Below are 24,711 nucleotides of genomic sequence, written 5' to 3'. Positions count from 1 at the left end.
AGGTCAGAGCATTGGAAAAAAGTTTGAAGCAGCCTCCGGCTGTAGAACCAGTTTTGCGTGGAAATGTTGAAGTAAATCCTTACAGGTTTATGAATTGAAGACTTTCTTGTCTCAGTCGATTTAAAGGACGCATACTTTCATGTACCAGTCAATCAGCAAAGTCGAAAATACCTCAAATTCTGTATTCAGGTCAGGCACTTCAGTTTAGCAGTCTTCCGTTTGGTCTAGTGATGTCGCCAAGGACATTCACGAAGGTCCTTATAACATTGATGGCTTGTCTGGGGAAGTAAGACATAGAGATTTGGTCATATCCGAACATTTTAATTTTAATTTCATGCAAGTCTGAGGAATTGGTAGAGAAAAAATTACAGCAGACAATTCAGTTTCTGCAGTTATATGGATGGATTATAAATTGGGAGAGGAGTCACTTGGTGCTAGTTCAGAAAATTAAGTTTTTAGGTGTTCCAATAGACACACTTCTATATGAAATTACGCTTTCAGAGGAGAGGTGTGTGGCCAAATTGTGAATTTTCATACATCTCATGAAAAAAGGCATAGTTTTGCTAAGGTTAGGGCATTGTCTTCTTGAGATGATGACATCAACAATAGGTGTGATTCCATGTGCCCGATGGAAAATTTGATTTCTCCGGCAGGGTCTACAGGTTATCCACAAGATAACATTGGGATATGCTGGAGCGACGGCGGATTGGCACGAAACGATCACGAGATTTCTGGCCTCCCAGGATGCACCGGGCTCATCCATATAATCCCGCCCACCGACTCAGTCAAATCAGTTTTTTGTTTGGTGCGGCAGGAGCCGGACCATGGTCACAGGGCTGCTGGGTTTTGGCAGCCCTGAGCTTTATTTGATTTATTTTTATAGTCTTACTATGTTTTTGAGTGATCTATCCTAACAGCGTCTTACACGCATATTGGAAAGAGTCGCTCCAACAACTCTCCGCCGGGCCTGTGTTGGATGTTACTAGCAGGTCCAGCAGACATTACCAGGCTGTTTAGAAGGGGAATACGGACACAGCCTCACTGTTTTGGGAGGAGACTACCAAACAGTAGCTGGCGAGCCACCACCACGGGTGCTCTAGCGCTAGGCTTTAGGTATCATAAGGCTCCAGGATAAGTTTGAGGCTGCGATCCCTAGGGTTGATGTCAGCAGTGGGGAGTCAGATGCTCTCCTGGTCACCCCTCCCCTCCCCCCCCCCAGTTCATGACCAGTTTCCGTGCGTCTCCCGCCATGAACTGATTGCCTCACTTCCGTCTCGGTCGCAGCATAAGCCGCTGTGTCTGTATACGCTAAGGTTTACCGCTAAGAGACAGTGCATGCAGACGCTCATGTCTGCGACCCAAACGTTCACTGAGCGTCTGTGTCCAATAAAAATACCGGAGTGGCAGTGTACACTAGTAGCGTCTGGATCCCCTCAGCGGTTGCTAAACTTATTGATCGATCCTGGAAGTGGGGTGAGTCTCCCTGTATCCCACTCTACAGAGCAAGGGTTATACAGCACTAAATTTCTATCTACTGTTGTTAGTATGAATAGTTAACTTTAGTGCCTATTGCATATGAGTTTTGTACAATACTGTGGTTTTCTCCGCAATTGCGTCTGAATATATTAAAATAACTGTATAGTACAGAAAACAGTAAATGTACGCCTACATACTTGAAATGTGTTTGTAGTTGATAACATACTCATATGACTAATATATAACGTGGCTGACTGCTAGTGTGATTGCTGACTTTATATATGTTTGTCAGTGTTTTTTCTGAACCTCAATGCTGGTGCTTGGGTTGGGGTCAGATTGATATCACTTTTATTACATATAAAGTGTTTTCAGTCACAGATTGTGTAGTATACTGTGGAAAAGCTGATTATTTATAATGTCTAAGGGTGTGTACACACGGTGAGATCCTTGCTATGCCCGATTTTTTACTTGCGATTTCCCTTGAACTCCCCGGAGCCCAGATAGCACAGATATTGACTAACTTTTCTTGAGATATGGACTGTGTGTGCTTACGATTTTGGCTTATGTGAGATGTCATTGACATGTGAGATGAACTAGATAGTACACCGATCTAGCAAGGATTGACTTGCCAGCACAGTCTATCTTTTCTTGTGATGCCGACCTGGCGGGACCGCGCATCGGGATCGCAAGGTGACCTTCAACTTGTGATCTGCGCTAACTTTTCTTGCGATTTTGACTATATAGTCAAAATCGGGAAAAAATATCTCACCGTGTGTACACACCCTAAGAGCGGAAAAGGTGACGAGGTTACATTAACAGTAACACCAACACTCAAAACATGTTTGTCCTGCAAGGTGGGGTTAATAACTAAATCTTTGGCAAATGAGGGGTTATGTGCAAATTGTTTTTCGTTTCAGCAGGTTACAAGGCAGATCCCTGTTCAACAGCAAATAGATCCACCTTGGGCCATATTTGCACAAACCCTATCTAGTATAGCTGACAGGTTGGTCCCGGCAGCTCCAACCGCAGGAATAGGGTACACTATTAACCCATACATGCAGCTCCCATCTTATGGTATAGCCCCTACAACTTCTACAAGTCAACAATAGTGTTCACTTTAGGATTTTTTTAGGGCAGGGTGCTGATCACTGAGGAGGGCACATTTTAATTTTGAATGGCACATTTTTGGTGTGACGCTTTACGCGCAAAGCATAGCGCATATGTATATAGTTGTTATACATATATTTTCCCCTTAGTGTATCATATACCGATACATACATATAGGAGACCCATGTAACACCCAACATCTGTACTGAGAAAAATACTGTATATGTCCAGTCGTCTTGAAAGAACGGCTGTAGCATATAACTAATAAGTAGATAATGAAGGTTTCTTACAGTACTGAAGTAGTTCTAATCCTTATGAAAAGTTAAGCAGAGGGTTAAAATATATAGGTACAAAATAAGTCTGTTCTTCTACTAGGGAAATAGTGTAAGCAGTACATGTTCACTGCTTACCCTGTTCTTTTCCTCTTTATCAGAATGCTGTGTTATACAGGAGCCACAGCAGTGATGTCATTTCCTCCTCTGTTATCCCATTCACAGAGGACAGAAATTGTGTTCCAATTTCAGAGATGGGCAAGGAGTAGACCACTGCATTGTAACATGCACTCCGACTGTTGCATTCTGTATACAAGGGGGTGATTTCTGATCCTGCAGGGTGCACTGAAAAAGGGCAGGGTGCTTTTTCACATTTGAAAAATGGGCAGGGTGCAGCACCCTGCTGAAACAGCATAGAAGGAACACTACAACAAGCTGATAAACCAAGGGTAAATATACCATCAAATTCACAGGTTACACAGGATGATGTAATGGATGATGACTCCATATACTCTACTTCACCATATGAAGAACAAATGGAGGGTTTCAGCTCAGAAGATATAGCTGAGTTAATTGGAACAATGAAGGCTATTCTGTCTCTAGAAGATTCAGCTGAGCCAATAGTTAAAACTAAAGCACCTGTGTTTAAATGTCCCAAAACAGTTAGGGTTGAGTTTCCAGGGTCAGAGAAACTGACGGAAATCATAAAGGAACCTTGGGCTACGCTCAATAGGAAATATAGAATTCCAAAAAAATTAGATTCTTACTACCCTTTTCCAACTGGGGACTGTTTAAAAAGAGAAGTGCCTCCTAAGGTATATACGCACGTCATTCGACTAGTGCGAAAATCTATTTTACCCTTGCCATCTACGTCATTAACTGATGTCACAGACAGAAGAGTGGATGGTTTTTTTAAAAACATATTTTCTCTGTCAGGGGCAGTCATAAGGCCGGCTATGGCCTCAGCCTGGATGGCAAAAGCGGTAGTTGAATGGGCTGAAGAATTGGAAAATGGGCTCTCAGCACCTACTAGGGAGCAGGAGTCTCATATAGCCCATATGAAACAAGCTGCGCTATACCTAGAAGAAGCAGCAATGGATATGGGTACGATTGCTTCCAAAGCGTCAGCCTTAATGGTAGCTGCTCGCAGAGCAATTTGGCTACGAACATGGCAAGCTGATTCCGAATCCAAAAAGGTTCTGGAAGCTTTGCCTTTTGTTGGGAACATTCTTTTTGGTAAAGAATTGACATTTATTCTGGAGTCAGAAGCCGAATCCAAGAAGTTCAGGTTTTCTGCCAGTTATAATCCTAAACCTAAGGGCTCTGGATTTCGGCCATTTCGGTGGCAAGGTAAAACAAAAGGTAAAAATGAATCAAAGCAAACCCAGTACAATAAGTCTGGTAAAGCAAGGAAGCAGTGGGCCACTAGAGGGCCAGCTTCCAAACCAGAACAGAAACAGTCAGCCTGATGGTGCGGGCCTCCACTTTGGGGACTCCAAGGTAGGGGGCCGTCTTCTTCAGTTTGCACACATATGGCAGCAGTCGACAACAGACGTTTGGGTGCAAGAAGTGGTATCTGCCGTCTTCTTCAGTTTGCACACATATTGCAGCAGTCGACAGACGCTTGGGTGCAAGAAGTGGTATCTCTGGGTTATGTTTTCCCTTTCAAGAAGCAGCTTCCTCGAAGGTTTTTTTGTACCAGCCCATCTCATATAGAGGCGAAGGCCAGAGCCCTGCTAGAAGCAGTTCAGAAATTGCTTCAGTCCGGGGTAATTATTCCAGTACCCCAGGCACAACGGGGCAGGGTTTTTACTCCAACCTATTTTTGGTCCAGAAGCCAAATGGGTCGTTTCGGCCCATCCTTAATCTAAACATTTTAAACAAATACATTTGGGTCCCAAGGTTCCACATGGAGACATTACGCTCCATAATTTTGGCCATGGAACCCGGGGATTACATGGTATCTCTGGATATACAGGATGCTTACCTGCATGTGCCGATAGCATTGTCCCATCAGTGTTACCTCAGGTTCGCTATTCTCCAGCAACATTTTCGGTTCCAGGCCTTACCCTTTGGGTTAGCCACAGCCCCCCAGAGTATTTACCAAGATCATGGTGGTTATGGCAGCTTATCTCCGCAAGCCGGGGATAAGAGTTTTTCCATACCTCGACGATCTTTTAATCCTGGCACAATCCCAGGAATTGCTCTTAAGCCATCTCCAACAGACAATAACTTGTCTACAGAAACACGTATGGCTCATAAATTGGGCAAAGTCGTCTCTGATTCCGTCACAACGGATGATTCACTTGGGGGCTGTATTGGATTCAAGTCTGCAGAAAATATTTTTACCTGTGGAAAAGATATCCAAGGTGCAGTTAATGATTCAGGAATTGTTTCACAGTCAAACAATATCAGTTCACACAGCGATGCGAGTGATGGGGTTGGTGGTGTCAACATTCGACATGATGGAATATGCACAATTCCACTCCAGACCTTTGCAACATTTGATTCTTACCAAATTGAATGGAATGCATCAGACAATAAAGAAGCAAATGATGGTACTTCCAGTAAAGGTAAAAAGGTGGCTACAGACATCCCATCTAGACAAGGGGAGACCCTTTTGGATATCAGATTGGGAGATCCTGACAACGGATGCCAGTCTTTAGGGCTAGGGAGCAGTGTCCGGAAAATCATGGTTCCAGGGACAATGGACCACAGAAGAAAGTTGCCTGCCAATAAATCTGTTGGAACTCCGGGCCATATACATGGCACTGACTTAGGCAAAGGACATTCTGCAAGGAAAACCAGTCCAGATCCGCCTTGACAATGCAACGGCAGTAGCGTACCTCAACCATCAGGGAGAAACTCGCTGCCAAAGAGCAATGAAGAAGGTAAGTCACATATTAAAGTGGGCAGAACTCCATCTTCCATCATTGTCCGCAGTGTTCGTTCCAGGAGTCCTAAACTGGGAAGCAGACTTTCTCAGTCGACACACCATTCGAGCAACCGAATGTGCTGTACACCCGGAAGTATTTCAGACTCTAGTAGACAAGTGGGGGTAGCCAGAGATAGATCTCATGGCGTCCCGTCTGAACAACAAAGTTCCGGCATACGGATCAAGAACAAAAGACCCCGGAGCGATCCTTGTGGACACACTGGCGGTGAAATGGGAATTTCATCTGGCTTATCTGTTTCCTGCAATCGTCCTGATACCCAGGGTGGTGAGGAAAATAAAACAAGCAAAGGGTGCCGTGATTCTAATAGCTCCGGCTTGGCCCAGAAGGCATTGGTACATAGATCTGCAGAGGATGTCAATGGATGCTCCAATTCTGCTCCCTCAACGCCCAGATCTACTAATGCAGGGTCCCTGTTATCATAGGCATCTGGATCGGCTGTCTTTGACGGCGTGGCTGTTGAATCCTCTATCCTGAAGTCTAGAGGTTTTCACAACCGGTAATTCAAACAATGCTTAGATCAAGGAAACCCTCCTCTGCTCGCTTTTATCACCGAATATGGCAAGCCTATATTCATTGGTGCAGTGAAAGAAGTAGGGATCCAAAATCTTTCAGAGTATCCAGAATCTTGGATTTCCTTCAGGCAGGAATGGATAAGGGTTTCAAGGTGACTTCCTTGAGAGTTCAAGTTTCAGCATTGACTGTATGGTTTCAAAAGAAAATTGCCACTTTACAGGATGTGCGTACTTTTTTCCAGGGAATGCTGCGCATTCAACCACCTTTTCTTCCTGGTCCTCAAAGCCCTACAAGGGGTTCCGTTTGAACCACTTCAAGTGGATCTTAAATGATTAACCGCTAAAGTACTCTTTCTACTGACTATGGCATCAGCTAGAAGAGTATCAGATTTAGGAGCGCTGTTGTGTAAGTCTCCTTTTCTGATTTTTTTTATCCAGATAAAGCAATTCTCAGAACTAAGTCTGGTTATCTTCCAAAGGTGGGCTCGAAGTTTCACCTTAACGAAGAAATTGTAGTACCGGCTTTTCAGGTATCAGGACTGTCTGCGGGAGAAGCGTCGCTGGACGTAGTCCGTGCATTAAGAATCTGCGTAGATCGTACCAGTGCCATCAGAAAGACAGATTCTCTCTTCGTTCTCTACGGATTTCACAAGAGGGGATGGCCTGCTACTAAACAGACGCTAGCAAGATGGCTTCGAATGATTATTTCAGAAGCATACTTTCGAGCTGATCTCCCTGTTCCGGCTAGTGTCTCTGCTCACTCTACACGTAAGGTAGGTCCTTCATGGGCAGCACAACATGGTGCTTCAGCAGAACAGATATGTAAGGCAGCCACATGGTCTTCCATTAACACATTTCTTAGACATTATGCCTTGTATACTTTTGCCTCTCATGACGCAGAATTCTGGCGAAAAGTTCTCCTGTCTAATCAGGAGCGTCCTCACCACTAAAATTTGCTTTGGGAAGTCCCAATGTTATCCTGTGGATAACATGTGGACCCTGCCGGAGAAATATACGTTATGGTAAGAACTTACTGTTGATAACGGTATTTCTCCTATGTCCACAGGGATCCCACCCTGACGCACCTGATTTGAGAATCTTTATACTCACTAACCTCTTCCCACTAGCGTGGAGGGTGTGCATGTGTGTTCTTCTCGCCTGAATAGGGTTCTACGTAATGCTCCTGCCTAAATGCTTTGGAAACAACTGATTAGACTGAGTCGGTGGGCGAGATTATATGGACAAGCCCGGTGCATCCTGGGAGGCCAGAAAACTTGTGATCGTTTAGTGCCAATCCGCTGTCGCTCCAGCATATCCCAATGTTATCCTGTGGACATAGGAGAAATACCGTTATCAACGGTAAGTTCTTACCGTAACGTATATTTCTTCAGTGGAATACAGCTGGAAAAATTGTCCTTTAGGATACATGGTGAAATTATACCAAGCAGCAAGGCATCTCAGAGATTTTTCAGACAATGCAATGGGGGTAGCATATCTAAATCGGGGAGGAACCAGGAGTCGTGATCTAATGCAGGAACCAGGAAAGATTATCACCAGGGCTTAAAGTGGTCCTGGAGAGGTGGGGGAAACTCATCTCCTCTATCACCCGCGCGCCCTAGGCACGCGCTGCAAAAGGGGGTGTGGCCACACTAAGAATGAGCATGGCCACATAATAGTACCCCCAATTAAAAATTGTCTCCATCGTACCGAATTACATCACTGTTACTTTAACGTTAATGAAAGAAATGATCCAGCCGAAAAAAACACCTGCAACCTGGGAAACATGTAACCCAATGCACAGCCAAGATGGGGGATAGGGGACCCCAGCTGGATACATAGGTATAGGAGGGATACATAAAGAGCAGTATCACTATATTCACAGTGAGGGGGTCTCAGCCCCTATCTCACATAAAGACCCCGAACAGCAGCGCACAGACTCCGAGCTCCTGTAGCAGCTCCCTCATCCTCCACCGGCATCATGGTGATGGGCACAGCCGGAGGCACTGCACTGGGTGCAGGTGGCGGGGAGGCTATTCCGGGGACCGCACACTGCTAGATGCAGGAGAGAGGAGGCAGCACACCCCTGTCTGTGCTGGGAGTGGGACGGAGGAGGAGCAGGGAGCATTGTTGGGTCCCAGCTGTAGTGAGGTTTGAGGTTGCCAGCGGCCGCCAGCCATTCCGGCTGCTGATCAAAAGATGTAACCGCTCTTTATATCTGGCGCCAGTTGTGTGCCAGTCACTGCTGGCGGACCGTCAACTAATGAGAAGCTGCCACTAGGTGGCTCACGGGTCTCCCAGTTTAAAAAGAAAAAAAAACCTTGCTTTCTTTCTATTGGCAGCCGGTCCGCCCACGAGCCAGGATTGGCTGGCGGCTGCTGCAAGCTTTCAAGTGCACTGAAGCCGGTATCAGACGCTAGTGGCTGGACGGAGGCGGAACTGGTTCCGCCTTCAATTTGAAGTGACGGAACGCAGTTCCGCCCCGTTCCGGCCCACTTTAAGAACTGATCAACACATTTCTTGACAGCAGTACATATACCAAGCAACGAAAATTTAATAGCAACTTTCTGAGCGGGAAGAGGATTCTTCCTGGAGAATGGGAGTTGAATGCCGTAATATTCCAGCATATTGTGGACAAATTCAGTCTACCAGATGTGGATATCATGGCAACACATTTAAACAAGGTGAAATGCTTCTTCTCCAGGTATTATCATCTGGGAACGAATGGGATAGATGCACTCTCAATGTGGTGGGCATTCCAACTGGGTTATGTTTTCCAACTGTTTCCCTTATTAGCACAGGTCCTAAAGAAAATAATGGATGACCAGGTACAAGTTGTGGCTATCCTTCCTTTCTGGCCCAGAAGGACACGGTTTGCGACGCTATGAAGCTATCAGTGCAGAAACTGTGGATGGTGCCATTCAAACCAGATCTCCTGAATCGGGGTCCTATGTACCACCTCATCAAAACAAAATCTGTTTAATGGCATTGAAATTGAGTGGAATATGTTAATAATAAAGGACTGTCTGATCAGGTAGTAAAGTTTCTCATTCAGGCAAGGAAAAAGGTTTCATCACTAGCTTATTACAAAGTTTGGAAAATATTTAGTTTGGTTTGGATCCACAGTTAGAATGATAAACGCTGCAAATCTTACATGATGGTTTTATGCAGGTCTATAGATGTCCACTATTAAAGGGCAAATAGCGGCCTTATCTGTTGTGCTAGGCAGAAGATTGGCAGAAGAGAAGTTAATTAAAAGATTCTGTCAAGCCATTCAAAATATGTGGCCTCCGATCAAATAATTTGTGGCTCCCTGGAACTTAAATTTGGTTTTAAATGCCTTAATGGTACATCCATTTGATCCATTAAAGGATGTTCCTCTAAAATTGCAAAAGTTGAAAAGGTGTTTTTCTTGTGGTATTCTCTTCAGTAAGTGTTGAAGAGCACTCTATTTAATTTGTTCCTGACATTTGCTCATTGCCAGTACAACTTGTATTCAAGCTACTCCTGATCCCTGTGTCAGAACCGGTTCTCTGACTCCTGAATTTCTTACTGTTTTGTTCCAGTTCCTCTCCTTTATTCTACAGAGAGCTCCTGTACTTACCACCTGTAATCAGTCAAGTGTTCAGCACTTTCTAGTTTGCAGCAGGAGTCATCTTTTACACCAGTGTGCTGTCTGCTACCTGCAGTACTAACTGCACTTCCAGCTACAGTCTGCTATTCAGTAGCATCCTGCATGCAGTCTACAACACAACTTGCAATTACCTGTGTACAGAGCTGCTACCATTGACGTTATCCAGCTGCGATAGTAAATGCACATGTCCCTAGTGTGTTAATAGACTGATTCATCCTGTGTCTTATACAAGCACTCGTGTTCTAGGCAAGACTAGTATAGCTAGCACTGGCAGGTAGCATACTGTAGTCTTAACCTAGTATTCTCCTGTTCTCCTTTTACTCAGTGTCCAAGAGTGCTACTGAATGAGAAGATTCATGCACTTTAGTACAAGCCAATTCTGCCAGATACTGTAGTTGTCTCATTCTGTGATTAATAAAGGAGTGGGGTTTTGCTTAATGGCACACTAAATTAACATTAACGTAAGGGTAGATAATGTTGCATAAGAAACTAGTATAGGTACTTATCTTGGGAATCTGGTCTCTTTCCTTAACTAAAAACCCTGATAAATACAATCTGTTATGCTTTAGATCTTGAAGTTACTGTAACTGTTTTGATTTAATCACTCGTAATCTGTTTTGAAAGCCCTTAAAATCTAAAATGTGACTTTTAAATCCCTGTTGGTATTATATAACACTAATGAATTTCTTTCCAGGATTTTACCCCAGAGAAAAGCGCATCCCGGGCCCAAATAAAGACAACAAGTTCAAGGCGAAAGGCCAAGGTTAGAAGTAATCGTTTACTATGAGTAGATCAACATTGCTATTTACTTTTTCATATAGACTGCAATCATACTGTAATTTAAACATGTGTTGCAGATTGTGGCAGATTCTGACTCCGAGTCAACATCTGGCTCTGGTGAAGCAAGTAATCCAAAGCAACGGTCTTCATCGTCGTCATCATCATCATCATCTTCTGAGAAACCTGTAAAAAAGGCGCCAAAAACTGCAAGAGCATGTCAGTGAGCATTACCAATTTCACTGTAAAGAAAATACAGACAAGTTCATAAGGTGATATTTATAACCTTTATCCATTGTGTTATAGCAGGAAAACCTGGCCCTAAACCCAGAGCACGAATGCCCAAAGCACAGCAGTCTCCAAGTTCCAGCAGTGACAGGTGATTGTGACCCATTTTGGGATTGGCTATACGTTCTTGACAAAAACAAGTGCCATAGTTAGGTTTGCTATAATATCCCTTTAATCCGGGACACCTATGACTTACACAGATTCCGTGGCTGATTAAAACCAGGTGAAATGGAGACTTGAAGTCAGTCAGCCACAAAAAACGGTGTAAATCATTAGTGTCCCGGATTAAAGGGATATTAGAGCCAGCCTAGCCATAGTTAATTGAGAAACACTATTCATTTTACTGCCAACCATCATGCAGCTACTAGCAGGAGTGTAAAACCCAAATTATACATTTATAAGAAATTTACAACCTTTCCAGCGCTGAGATTGTGTTGTGGATAAATGATCGTGCGCCTACATAGAAGTTCCAAATGAGTTTAAAGACAGCTGTGCATTAGATTAATTGTTCTGTTTTAGAGCACTAATGCCAAATAATTCTGGAAATAGCAACAGCTCAGCAATTATATGTTTGGTAATTACCTTATCTGTTTTTCTCTTACGTCCTAGAGGATGCTGGGGACTCCGTAAGGACCATGGGGTATAGACGGGCTCCGCAGGAGATAGGGCACCTAAAAAGAACTTTTACTATGGGTGTGCACTGGCTCCTCCCTCTATGCCCCTCCTCCAGACCTCAGATCTTGTGCCCAGAGGAGAATGGGTGCACTGCAGAGGGCTCTCCAGAGTTTTTTCTGTTGAAAGAATTTTGTTAGGTTTTTTATTTTCAGGGAGTCCTGTTGGCAACAGGCTCCCTGCTTCGTGGGACTGAGGAGAGAGAAGCAGAGCTGGCTTGTCAAGTTGGGCACTGCTTCTAAGGCTACTGGACACCATTAGCTCCAGAGGGAGTCGGAACACAGGTCTCACCTGGGGTTCGTCCCGGAGCCGCACCGCCGTCCTCCTCACAGATGCCGAAGATAGAAGCCGGGTGAGTATGAGAAGGCAGAAGACATCTTAGGCGGCAGATCTTCATGAGATAAGGCGCGCAGCGGTAAGCTGCGCACCATTGCTCCCAGTCACACACACACAGCAGCACTGAAGGCTGCAGGGCGCGGGGGGGGGGGGGGGGGGCAGCAATATTCCTCACTTTTGGGCAAATTCAGATAGATTAGGCTGCGGAAGCAGTAAATCTAAGATCCCCCGCCATTTTAATAGAAAAGTCACTGGGACCGAAGCCCGCCGTCGGGTGGGCGAGGCTTGATCCTCAGCACTAACCAGCGCCATTTTCTCCACAGAAGCTGCATGCATGAACGCTGGCTCCCTGGTCTCTCCCCTGCTGAACTTCACAGGCTGGAAAAAAGAGGAGGGGGGTACATTAGCGACGCAGTGAGTGGGAGTTGGTATATTATATATAAAAAAAAGCGCTTTCTGGTCATATTTTTTCCAGTGTTTTTAAGCGCTGATGTGTGCTGGCATACTCTCTCTCTCTGTCTCTCCTAAGGACCTGGTTGGGGTTTTGTCCCCTTATAGGTTAATCCCTGTGTGGGGTGTCGGTACGTGTGTGTCGACATGTCTGAGGCGGAAGGCTTCTCCAAGGAGGAGGTGGAGCAAATGAGTGGTGTGTCCCCGTCGGTTGTGCCGACTCCGTATTGGATGGACATGTGGCATATGTTGAATGCACGTGTGGCATCTTTACATAAAAGGCTTGATAAGGCTGAATTAGGGGGGACATCAGGGGGTCAGTCCTCGGATTGGACCGACTCACAGGGCCCGTCGGGGTCTCAAAAGCGTCCCTTAACACAAGACACTACTACCGACACGGATTCTGATTCCAGTGTCGACTACGACGAAGTAAAATTGCACCCTAGGGTGACTAAAACCATTCAGTGTATGATTGTGGCAATAAGGGATGTGTTGCATATTAAGGATGAACCCTCGGTCCCCGACACAAGGGTACACATCCAAACAGACAGAAAAGAATAACTTGCGCCTTTGTGGCAGCTCGGTACCAACCCCCAAGAGCACTACTCCTTGACACAATATACAATACAAAATATGGGGAGGTTCACAAGCGCTACAATATACTAGTCAAACAGTATCATATAGTATCATGGTTGTAATCTCCAGAACTCTTGGACCACAGGAATCCCACGATTTCTTTAACCTCACAGTTTGGAAAAGGTTCGCACCTTTCGACTAACCTCCTCCAAGCGTGATATATACTTCAAAAGGTTTCTTTAAAATCCTCCTCAGATAACCATATTCTTCCGACACGTGATTTACCACCGCCCCGTCCCTCAGAAAGGGCACTCACCTTTCAACAATGCCCTATATTCCTTGAAAGGTTTCTTTCGCTGCTGGTGGAGACCTGAGTTTTCACCGGTGAGCCGCCAGTATATAGTAGATATGTGGATAAAAACGATGGATATCCCAAAAATACATAAATTTATTGTATCTTAAAAAGATATATCCATATACACTCAAGTGCACCAAAAATAAAAAATAACAAAAATAGATAAAATATAACACCAAATCACTGGTACCCTCGGTCAGATAGGTAATAGCATTACCTATCTGACCGAGGGTACCAGTGATTTGGTGTTATATTTTATCTATTTTTGTTATTTTTTATTTTTGGTGCACTTGAGTGTATATGGATATATCTTTTTAAGATACAATAAATTTATGTATTTTTGGGATATCCATCGTTTTTATCCACATATCTACTATATACTGGCGGCTCACCGGTGAAAACTCAGGTCTCCACCAGCAGCGAAAGAAACCTTTCAAGGAATATAGGGCATTGTTGAAAGGTGAGTGCCCTTTCTGAGGGACGGGGCGGTGGTAAATCACGTGTCGGAAGAATATGGTTATCTGAGGAGGATTTTAAAGAAACCTTTTGAAGTATATATCACGCTTGGAGGAGGTTAGTCGAAAGGTGCGAACCTTTTCCAAACTGTGAGGTTAAAGAAATCGTGGGATTCCTGTGGTCCAAGAGTTCTGGAGATTACAACCATGATACTATATGATACTGTTTGACTAGTATATTGTAGCGCTTGTGAACCTCCCCATATTTTGTATTGTACAAGGGTACACATGTTTAAGGGAAAGAAACAGATTATTAATTTTCCCGCATCTCATGAATTAAATGATTTCTTTGGAAAAGCTTGGGAGACTCTGGAAAAGAGACCGCAGATCCCCAAAAGAATTTATATGGCATACCCCTTCCCTAAGCAGGACAGTTAGATTTGGGAATCATCCCCCACTGTGGACAAGGCCCTGACGCGCTTGTCCAAGAAAGTGGCGCTACCGTCTCCTGACACAGCGGCCCTTAAGGACCCTGCAAATCGCAGGCAAGAAACTACCTTAAAGTGTATTTATTCTCATACGGGTGCTGTGCTAAGACCGACAATTGCGTCGGCATGAGTGTGTAGCGCAATTGCAGCTTGGACAGATGAGCTGACAGATCAATTTGATAATATGGATAAGGATACTATATTCTTAACTCTAGCCCATATAAAAGACGCAGTCTTATTTATGAGGGATGCTCAAAGGGACATTGGATTGCTAGCTTCTAGGGCCAATGCCATGTCTATCTCAGCGAGAAGATCCTTATGGACTCGCCAATGCACAGGTGATGCGGATTCCAAAAAACATATGGAAGTACTACCCTATAAGGGTGATGTATTGTTTGGGGATGGGCTGACGGACCTGGTTTCCACAGCTACAGCAGGTAAATCAAATTTTTTACCATATATTCCCCAACAGCAAAGGAAAGTAACACCCTATCAGATGCAGTCTTTTCGGTCGCACAAGTCCAGAAGAGGTCGGGGTTCCTCTTTCCTCGCCAGAGGTAAGGGCAGAGGCAAAAGAGCACCTGCTTCGGTAGGTGCCCAGGAACAAAAGTCCTCCCCGGCTGCTCCAAAACCCACAGCGTGACGCTGGGGCTCCCCTGAGGGAGTCCGCACCGGTGGGGGCACGTCTTCGACTTTTCAGTCAGGCCTGGGTCAGTTCAGACCTGAATCCCTGGGTGTTGGAAATAGTTTCCCAGGGTTACAAATTGGAATTCGAGGAGGTGCCCCCGCGCCGATTTTTCAAATCGGCCCTACCAGCTTCCACATCGGAAAGGGATATAGTGTTAGCTGCAATTCAAACGCTGTTAGCAAGTGATAATCAAGGTTCCCCTGCACCAGCAGAGAAGAGGTTACTACTCAACCCTATTTGTGGTCCCGAAACCGGACGGTTCGGTCAGACCTATTTTGAATCTGAAATCCCTAAACCTGTACATAAAAAGATTCAAATTCAAAATGGAATCACTCAGAGCGATAATAGCCAACATGGAGGAGGTGGAGTTTATGGTGTCTCTGGACATAAAGGATGCATACCTTCATGTCCCCATATATGCCCCCCATCAGGAATACCTGAGATTCGTTGTACAGGATTGTCATTACCAATTTCAGACTTTGCCGTTTGGACTTTCCACGGCCCCGAGGATTTTCACCAAGATAATGGCGGAAATAATGGTGGTCCTGCGCAAGCATGGAGTCACAATTATCCCATACTTGGACGATCTCCTGATAAAAGCGAGATCAAGGGAGAAATTGCTGAGCAGTGTGGCGCTTTCTCTGAGAGTGCTCCAGCAACACGGTTGGATTCTAAATCTACCGAAGTCACAGTTGATTCCGACAACTCGACTAACGTTCCTAGGTATGATACTGGATACGGAACAAATGAAGGTCTTCCTCCCAATAGAGAAAGCCCAGGACATCCAGAACATGGTCAGAGACCTGCTTAAACCGAAAAGGGTGTCAGTTCACCAATGCACTCGAGTTCTGGGAAAAATGGTGGCGGCCTACGAGGCCATTCCCTTCGGAAGGTTCCATACAAGGACTTTTCAATGTGACCTTCTATACAAGTGGTCCGGGTCCCATCTGCACTTACATCGGAAAATAACTCTGTCCCCAGGGGCCAGAGTGTCTCTCCTGTGGTGGTTGCAAAGTGCTCACCTGCTGGAGGGTCGCAGGTCCGGAATTCAGGATTGGAACCTGGTTACCACGGACGCGAGCCTCCGAGGATGGGGAGCGGTCACACAGGGAAAAAAATTTTCAGGGTCTTTGGTCAGACCAGGAGTCCTGTCTACACATCAATGTGTTGGAACTCAGGGCCATTTACAACGGCCTTCGACAAGCGGAGAGTCTTCTTCGAAACCTACCGGTTCTGATTCAATCAGACAATGTCACAGCAGTGGCTCATGTGAACCGCCAAGGCGGGACAAGAAGCAGAGTCGCAATGGCGGAAGCCACAAGGATTCTTCGCTGGGCGGAAAATCATGTAAGCGCTCTGTCGGCTGTCTTTATTCCGGGAGTGGACAACTGGGAAGCAGACTTCCTCAGCAGACACGATCTCCATCCAGGAGAGTGGGGTCTTCATCAAGAAGTCTTTGCAGACATAACACGTCTTTGGGGAACTCCTCAAATAGACATGATGGCGTCACGCCTCAACAAAAAGTTTCGGAGGTATTGTGCCAGGTCTCGGGACCCTCAGGCAGTGGCAGTAGATGCTCTGATAACACCGTGGGTGTTCAAATCGGTCTACGTGTTTCCTCCTCTTCCTCTCATCACAAAAGTGTTGAGGATCATAAGGCAAAGAAACGTACAGACAATACTCGTTGTCCCAGACTGGCCTCGAAGGGCCTGGTACTCAGATCTACAAGAGATGCTCACAGGAGATCCCTGGCCTCTTCCTCTGAGGGAAGACCTGTTGCAACAGGGGCCCTGTGTATTTCAAGACTTACCGCGGTGACGTTTGACGGCATGGCGGTTGAACGCCGAATCCTAGCGAAAAAGGGGATTCCGGAAGAGGTCATCCCTACTTTAATAAAGGCTAGGAAGGAGGTGACGGTTAAGCATTATCACCGTATCTGGCGAAAGTATGTGTCTTGGTGTGAGACCAAGAATGCACCTACGGAAGGTTTTCATCTGGGTCGTTTTCTCCACTTCCTACAGACAGGAGTGGATATGGGCCTGAAATTAGGCTCTGTTAAGGTACAGATTTCGCCCCCTCTCGATTTTCTTTTAGAAGGAATTGGCTTCTCTTCCAGAAGTCCAGACGTTTGTAAAGGGAGTGCTGCACATCCAGCCCCCTTTTGTGCCTCCAGTGGCACCATGGGACCTGAACGTGGTGTTGCAGTTCCTAAAATCACACTGGTTTGAACCGCTTAACAAGGTTGAGTTGAAATTTCTTACCTGGAAGGTGATCATGCTGTTGGCCTTGGCATCAGCAAGGCGAGTGTCTGAATTGGCGGCTTTGTCACACAAAAGCCCCTACTTGATTTTTCATGTGGATCGAGCTGAATTGAGGACACGTCCGCAATTTTTGCCTAAAGTGGTTTCTTCATTCCATATGAATCAACCTATTGTGGTGCCTGTGGCTACAAGTGACCTGGAGGATTCCAGATCCCTGGACGTAGTCAGGGCCCTAAAGATTTATGTAGCCAGAACGGCTAAATTAGGAAAACAGAGGCTCTGTTTGTCCTGTATGCTGCTAATAAGATTGGCGCACCTGCTTCGAAGCAGACTATTGCTCGCTGGATCTGTAATACGATTCAGCAGGCTCATTCTACGGCTGTATTGCCGGTACCAAATTCGGTTAAAGCCCATTCCACTAGGAAGGTGGGCTCTTGTTGGGCGGCTGCCCGAGGCGTCTCTGCATTACAGCTTTGCCGAGCGGCGACTTGGTCGGGGTCAAACACTTTTGCTAAATTCTACAAGTTTGATACCCTGGCTGATGAGGACCTAGCGTTTGCTCAGTCGGTGCTGCAGAGTCATACGCACTCTCCCGCCCGATTGGATGCTTTGGTATAAACCCCATGGTCCTTACGGAGTCCCCAGCATCCTCTAGGACGTAAGAGAAAATAAGATTTTAAACCTACCGGTAAATCTATTTCTCCTAGTCCGTAGAGTATGCTGGGCGCCCGTCCCAGTGCGGAAACTCTGCAAGACTTGTATATATTTGTTGCTTACATAAGGGTTATGTTACAGTTGGAATAGGTCTTGGTTCATACTGTTAACTGGTTATGTATGTTCCAGGTTACATGGTATGATTGGTGTGGGCTGGTATGAATCTTGCCCTTGGATTGCTAAATCCTACCTTGTATTGTCCGTCTCCTCTGGGCACAGTTCTCTAACTGAGGTCTGGAGGAGGGGCATAGAGGGAGGAGCCAGTGCACACCCATAGTAAAAGTTCTTTTTAGGTGCCCTATCTCCTGCGGAGCCCGTCTATACCCCATGGTCCTTACGGAGTCCCCAGCATCCTCTACGGACTAGGAGAAATAGATTTACCGGTAGGTGTAAAATCTTATTTTCTCTTACGTTCTAGAGGATGCTGGGGACTCCGTAAGGACCATGGGAAAGAGACGGGCTCCGCTGGAGACATGGGCACTTTAAGAAAGAATTTAGTTCCTGGTGTGCACTGGCTCCTCCCTCTCTGCCCCCCTCCAGACCTCAGTTTGATTCTGTGCCCAGAGGAGCTGGGTGCTTTTCAGTGCGCTCTCCTGAGTTTGCTGATAGAAAGTTTTTTGTTAGGTTTTTTATTTTCAGGGAGCTCTGCTGGCAACAGACTCCCTGCATCGTGTGACTGAGGGGAGAGAAGCAGCCCTACTCTCTGAAGCTAGGTCCTGCTTCTTAGGCTACTGGACACCATTAGCTCCAGAGGGATCGGTACGCAGGATCTCACCCTCGCCGTCCGTCCCAGAGCCGCGCCGCCGTCCCCCTCGCAGAGCCGGATGACTGAAGCCGGGTGAGTATGAGAAGCAAGAAGACTTCACAGGCGGCAGAAGACTTCGTGATCTTCACTGGAGGTAACGCACAGCACTGCAGCTGTGTGCCATTGCTCCACACACCTACACATACTCCGGTCACTGTTAGGGTGCAGGGCGCAGGGGGGGGGCACCCTGGGCTGCATTTGGGACCTCATTCTGGCAAATAAACACATATATACAGCTGGGCACTGTATATATGTAGGAGCCCCCGCGAAAGAAATAAAATGTAAGCGGGACAGAAGCCCGCCGCCGAGGGGGTGGGGCTTCTCCCTCAGCACTCACCAGCGCCATTTTATCTCCACAGCGCGCTGAGAGGAAGCTCCCCAGGCTCTCCCCTGCTGATACACGGTAGAAGAGGGTTGAAAAGAGAGGGGGGGCACATAATTAGGCGCAAAAAAGTATATTCACAGCAGCTACTGGGTTAACATTAAGTTACTGTGTTATTCCTGGGTTATATAGCGCTGGGGTGTGTGCTGGCATACTCTCTCTCTGTCTCTCCAAAGGGCCTCGTGGGGGAATTGTCTTCAGAAAGGACATTCCCTGTGTGTGTGGTGTGTCGGTACGCTTGTGTCGACATGTCTGATGTGGAAGGCTATGTGGGAGAGGAGCGGGAGCAAATGAATGTGGTGTTTCCGCCGACACCTGATTGGATGGATATGTGGAAGGTTTTAAATGATAATGTTAATTCTTTGCATAAATGATTAGACAAGGCTGATGCATTGGGGACAGTCAGGGTCTCAACCCGTGCCTGATCCTATGTCGCAGGGACCGTCAGGGTCTCATAAGCGCCCACTATCCCAAATTGTTGACACAGATACCGACATGGATTCTGACTCCAGTGTCTATTACGATGATGCAAAGTTACAGCCAAAGTTGGCTAAATCACTCCGATATATGATTATAGCAATTAAGGAGGTTTTGCACATCACAGAGGAAACCCCTGTCCCTGACACAAGGGTTTATATGTATAAGGGAAAGAAACCTGAGGTAACTTTTCCCCCCTCACACGAACTGAATGAGTTATGTGAAAAAGCTTGGCAATCTCCAGATAAAAAACTGCAGATTTCCAAACGGATTCTTATGGCGTATCTTTTCCCGCCAACGGACAGGTTACGATAGGAATCCTCCCCTAGGGTGGACAAAGCTTTAACTCGCTTATCCAAAAAGGTAGCCCTGCCGTCCCAGGATAATGCTACCCTCAAGGATGCTGCTGATCGCAAACAGGAGGGTACCCTGAAGTCCATTTATACACATTCAGGTACCTTGCTCTGACCGGCAATCGCGTCTGCCTCGGTCTGTAGTGCAGTAGCGGCATGGACTGATACCTTATCAGAGGAGTTTGATACCCTAGATAGGGATACTATTTTATTGACCCTGGGGCATATTAAAGACGCTGTCCTTTATATGAGAGATGCTCAAAGAGACATTAGTCTGCTGGGTTCTAGAATAAACGCTATGTCGATTTCTGCCAGAAGGGTCCTGTGGACTCTGCAATGGACAGGTGATGCCGACTCAAAACGGCATATGGAGGTTTTACCTTACAGGGGTGATGAATTGTTCGGTGAAGGTCTATCAGACCTGGTCTCCACAGCTACGGCTGGAAAGTCAAATTTTTTGCTTTATGTTCCCTCACAGCCTTAGAGAGCACCGCATTATCAAATGCAGTCCTTTCGTTCACAAAGAAACAAGAAAGTCCGAGGTGCGTCCTTTCTTGCCAGAGGGAGGGGCAGAGGAAAGAAGCTGCACAATACAGCTAGTTCCCAGGAACAGAAGTCCTCCCTGGCCTCTGCAAAATCCACCGCATGACGCTGGGGCTCCACTGGCGGAGTCGGGGCCAGTGGGGGCGCGTCTTCGGAATTTCAGCCACATGTGGGTTCACTCCCAGGTGGATCCCTGGGCAATAGAAATTGTGTTTCAGGGTTACAAGCTGGGATTCGAAGAGGTGTCTCCTCGCCGGTTTTTCAAATCGGCCCTACCGTCTTCCCCCCTAGAGAGGGAGATAGTGTTAAATGCAATACAAAAATTGTATCTTCAGCAGGTGGTGGTCGAGGTTCCCCTCCTTCAACAGGGAAGGGGGTATTATTCGACCATGTTTGTGGTTCCGAAACCGGACGGTTCGGTCAGACCCATATTGAATTTAAAATCTCTGAACCTATACTTGAAGAGGTTCAAGTTCAAGATGGAATCGCTAAGAGCGGTCATCGCCAGCCTGGAAGGGGGGGATTTTATGGTGTCACTGGACATAAAGGATGCGTACCTTCATGTCCCCATTTATCCACCTCATCAGGCGTACCTAAGATTTGCGGTACAGGACTGTCATTACCAATTTCAGACGTTGCCGTTTGGTCTCTCAATGGCTCCGAGGATTTTTACACCAAGGTAATGGCGGAAATGATGGTGCTCCTGCGCAAGCAGGGTGTCACAATTATCCCGTACTTGGACGATCTCCTCATAAAAGCGAGAACAAGAGAGCAGTTGCTGAACAGCGTATCTCTTTCACTGAAAGTGTTACAACAACACGGCTTGATTCTCAATATCCCAAAGTCGCAGTTGGTTCCTACGACTCGTCTGCCCTTCTTGGGCATGATTCTGGACACAGACCCAGAAAAGGGTTTATCTTCCGATAGAAAAAGCGCAGGAACTTATGACTCTGGTCAGGAACCTTTTGAAAACAAGACAGGTGTCCGTGCATCATTGCACTCGAGTCCTGGGAAAGATGGTGGCCTCATACAAGGCCATTCCCTTTGGCAGGTTCCATGCGAGGACTTTCCAATGGGATCTGTTGGACAAGTGGTCCGGATCACATCTACAGATGCATCGGTTGATCACCCTGTCCCCCAGGGCCAGGGTGTCACTCCTGTGGTGGCTGCAGAGTGCTCACCTTCTCGAGGGCCGCAGATTCGGCATTCAGGATTGGATCCTGGTGACCACGGACGCAAGCCTCCGCGGTTGGGGAGCAGTCACACAGGGAAGAAATTTCCAGGGTCTTTGGTTAAGAGACTTGTCTGCACATCAACATCCTGGAACTAAGGGCCATATACAACGCCCTACATCAAGCGGAGGCCTTACTTCGCGACCAACCAGTTCTGATCCAGTCAGACAACATCACCGCAGTGGCTCATGTAAACCGCCAAGGCGGCACAAGGAGCAGAGCGGCAATGGCGGAAGCCACAAGGATTCTTCGCTGGGCGGAGAATCATGTAAGTGCACTGTCAGCAGTGTTCATTCCGGGAGTGGACAACTGGGAAGCAGACTTCCTCAGCAGACACGACCTACACCCGGGAGAGTGGGAACTTCATCCAGAAGTCTTCGCACAGATTGTGAGTCGGTGGGAACTGCCACAGATAGACATGATGGCGTCCCGCCTCAATAAAAAGCTGCAGAGGTATTGCGCCAGGTCCAGAGACCCTCAGGCAGTAGCGGTAGACGCCCTCGTGACCCCGCGGGTGTTCCGGTCCGTTTGTGTATTTCCTCCTCTTTCCTCTCATACCAAAGGTGTTGAGAATAGTAAGAAGAAAAGGAGTGAGAACAATCCTCGTTGTTCCAGATTGGCCACGATGGACCTGATATCCAGATCTGCAGGAAATGCTCACGGAAGATCCGTGGCCTCTTCCTCTCAGGCAGGACCTGTTGCAACAGGGTCCCTGTCTGTTCCAAGACTTACCGCGGCTGCGTTTGACGGCATGGTGGTTGAACGCCGGATCCTAGCTGAAAAAGGTATTCCGGTGGAGGTTATCCCTATGCTGATAAAGGCTAGGAAGGAAATAACAGCAAAACATTATCACCGTATATGGCGAAGATATGTTTCTTGGTGTGAGGCCAGGAATGCTCCTACGGAAGAATTCCATCTGGGCCGTTTCCTTCACTTCCTACAAACTGGAGTGGATTTGGGCCTTAAATTAGGCTCCATTAAGGTCCAGATTTCGGCTCTATCCATTTTCTTTCAAAAAGAATTGGCTTCTCTCCCAGAAGTTCAGACTTTTATTAAGGGAGTACTGCATATTCAGCCTCTGTTTGTGCCTCCGGTGGCGCCTTGGGACCTTAATGTGGTCTTGGGCTTCCTAAAGTCACACTGGTTTGAACCACTGAAAACGGTGGAGTTGAAATATCTCACTTGGAAGGTGGTCATGTTATTAGCCCTGGCTTCGGCTAGGCGAGTGTCGGAATTAGCGGCTTTATCACATAAAAGCCCCTATCTGGTTTTCCATATGGATAGAGCGTAATTGCGGGCACGTCCTCAGTTCCTGCCAAAAGTGGTTTCATCCTTTCATATGAACCAACCTATTGTGGTGCCTGTGGCTACACGGGACTTAGAGGATTCCGAGTCCCTTGATGTGGTCAGGGCTTTGAAAATTTATGTAGCCAGGACGGCTAGAGACCGAAAAACAGAAGCACTGTTTGTTCTGTATGCAGCCAACAAGCTTGGCGGCCCTGCTTCAAAGCAGACTCTTGCTCGCTGGATCTGTAACACGATTCAGCAGGCGCATTCTACGGCAGGATTGCCGTTACCTTAATCGATCAAGGCCCATTCCACTAGGAAAGTGGGCTCTTCTTGGGCGGCTGCTCGAGGGGTCTCGGCACTACAGCTGTGTCGAGCTGCTACTTGGTCGGGTACAAACACCTTTGCAAAATTCTATAAGTTTGATACCCTGGCTGAGGAGGACCTCATGTTTGCTTAATCGGTGCTGCAGAGTCATCCGCACACTCTCCCACCCGTTTGTGAGCTTTGGTATAATCCCCATGGTCCTTACGGAGTCCCCAGCATCCTCTAGGACATTAGAGAAAATAAGATTTTACTAACCGGTAAATCTATTTCTCGTAGTCCGTAGAGGATGCTGGGCGCCCGTCCCAAGTGCGGACTTCTTCTTCAATACTTGTATATAGTTATTTCTTCAATAAGGGTTACGTTATTGTTGCATCGGGCGTGAACTGATGCTATGTTATTGTCATACTGTTTACTGGATTGTTATCACAAGTTATACGGTGTGATTGGTGTGGCTGGTATGAATCTTGCCCTTGGATTAACAAAAATCCTTTCCTCGTACTGTCCATCTCCTCTGGGCACAGTTCTCTAACTGAGGTCTGAAGGAGGGGCATAGAGGGAGGAGCCAGTGCACACCAGGAACTAAATTCTTTCTTAAAGTGCCCATGTCTCCTGCGGAGCCCGTCTCTTCCCCATGGTCCTTACGGAGTCCCCAGTATCCTCTACAGACTACGAGAAATAGATTTACCGGTAAGTAAAATCTAATTTATAACCTTATGAAAATCCCAAATCTTTTTTTTATTTGCAGGTAATAGTGCTTAACATTCAATGTTACAGTATTATTATAATTTTTTTCTAGCCACATTTTCTAACAAAAAACAATATTCCAAAAAACAGCATAAAACACAATGAGTCATGACCAAAGTGTCAAGTTACATAACGTTTATGTGATCTAATTAAGAAATCTAATCCTACTAATCACAATCCACAACGTATGGTAGTATGTCATAAACTAGACTAAAGTATGAGGGTAGTTCAAAAAGTAGGGTAACAAGACCTCTCACGTGTGTCATGTTCTCTATTTCATTTTATTTTCCTGCCAAGCCAGAGCAGGTAAACCACTGCTTCTCCTCACAGCCATTAGACTGTAAATCATATCAGTCATATTGTCCCAAAATCAGTTGTAAGATGGCGGAAACATGGTCAGACATTAGGGTGCATATTGTGATCAGATTTTTGCATCTAAAGGTCACATCAGCATATAAAATTTATGGGCAATATGTCGAGGTGTATGGTGAAAATGTCATGTCACGGAAACAGGTTTGGGTTTGATGCACTGCCAGTGAAGATGAC

At 46.2% G+C, this 24,711-nt stretch overlaps 1 protein-coding gene across 1 annotated transcript in view; it reads left to right on the top strand.

Moving 5' to 3' along the window:
• The window catches only part of HDGFL2 (HDGF like 2), a 269,345-nt gene that overhangs the window by 117,349 nt on the left and 127,285 nt on the right, over nt 1-24,711 (top strand). Inside the window, exons 6-8 of the mRNA XM_063915248.1 lie at nt 10,650-10,718; nt 10,813-10,951; nt 11,039-11,111. Of these exons, the coding sequence (XP_063771318.1) occupies nt 10,650-10,718; nt 10,813-10,951; nt 11,039-11,111 (281 nt within the window). The remainder of the gene's footprint in view (nt 1-10,649; nt 10,719-10,812; nt 10,952-11,038; nt 11,112-24,711) is intronic.

The sequence above is a fragment of the Pseudophryne corroboree genome, chromosome 1 (genome assembly GCF_028390025.1).
Source record: "Pseudophryne corroboree isolate aPseCor3 chromosome 1, aPseCor3.hap2, whole genome shotgun sequence".
NCBI lineage: Eukaryota > Metazoa > Chordata > Amphibia > Anura > Myobatrachidae > Pseudophryne > Pseudophryne corroboree.
This window is presented reverse-complemented; position numbering and strand designations above follow the sequence as displayed.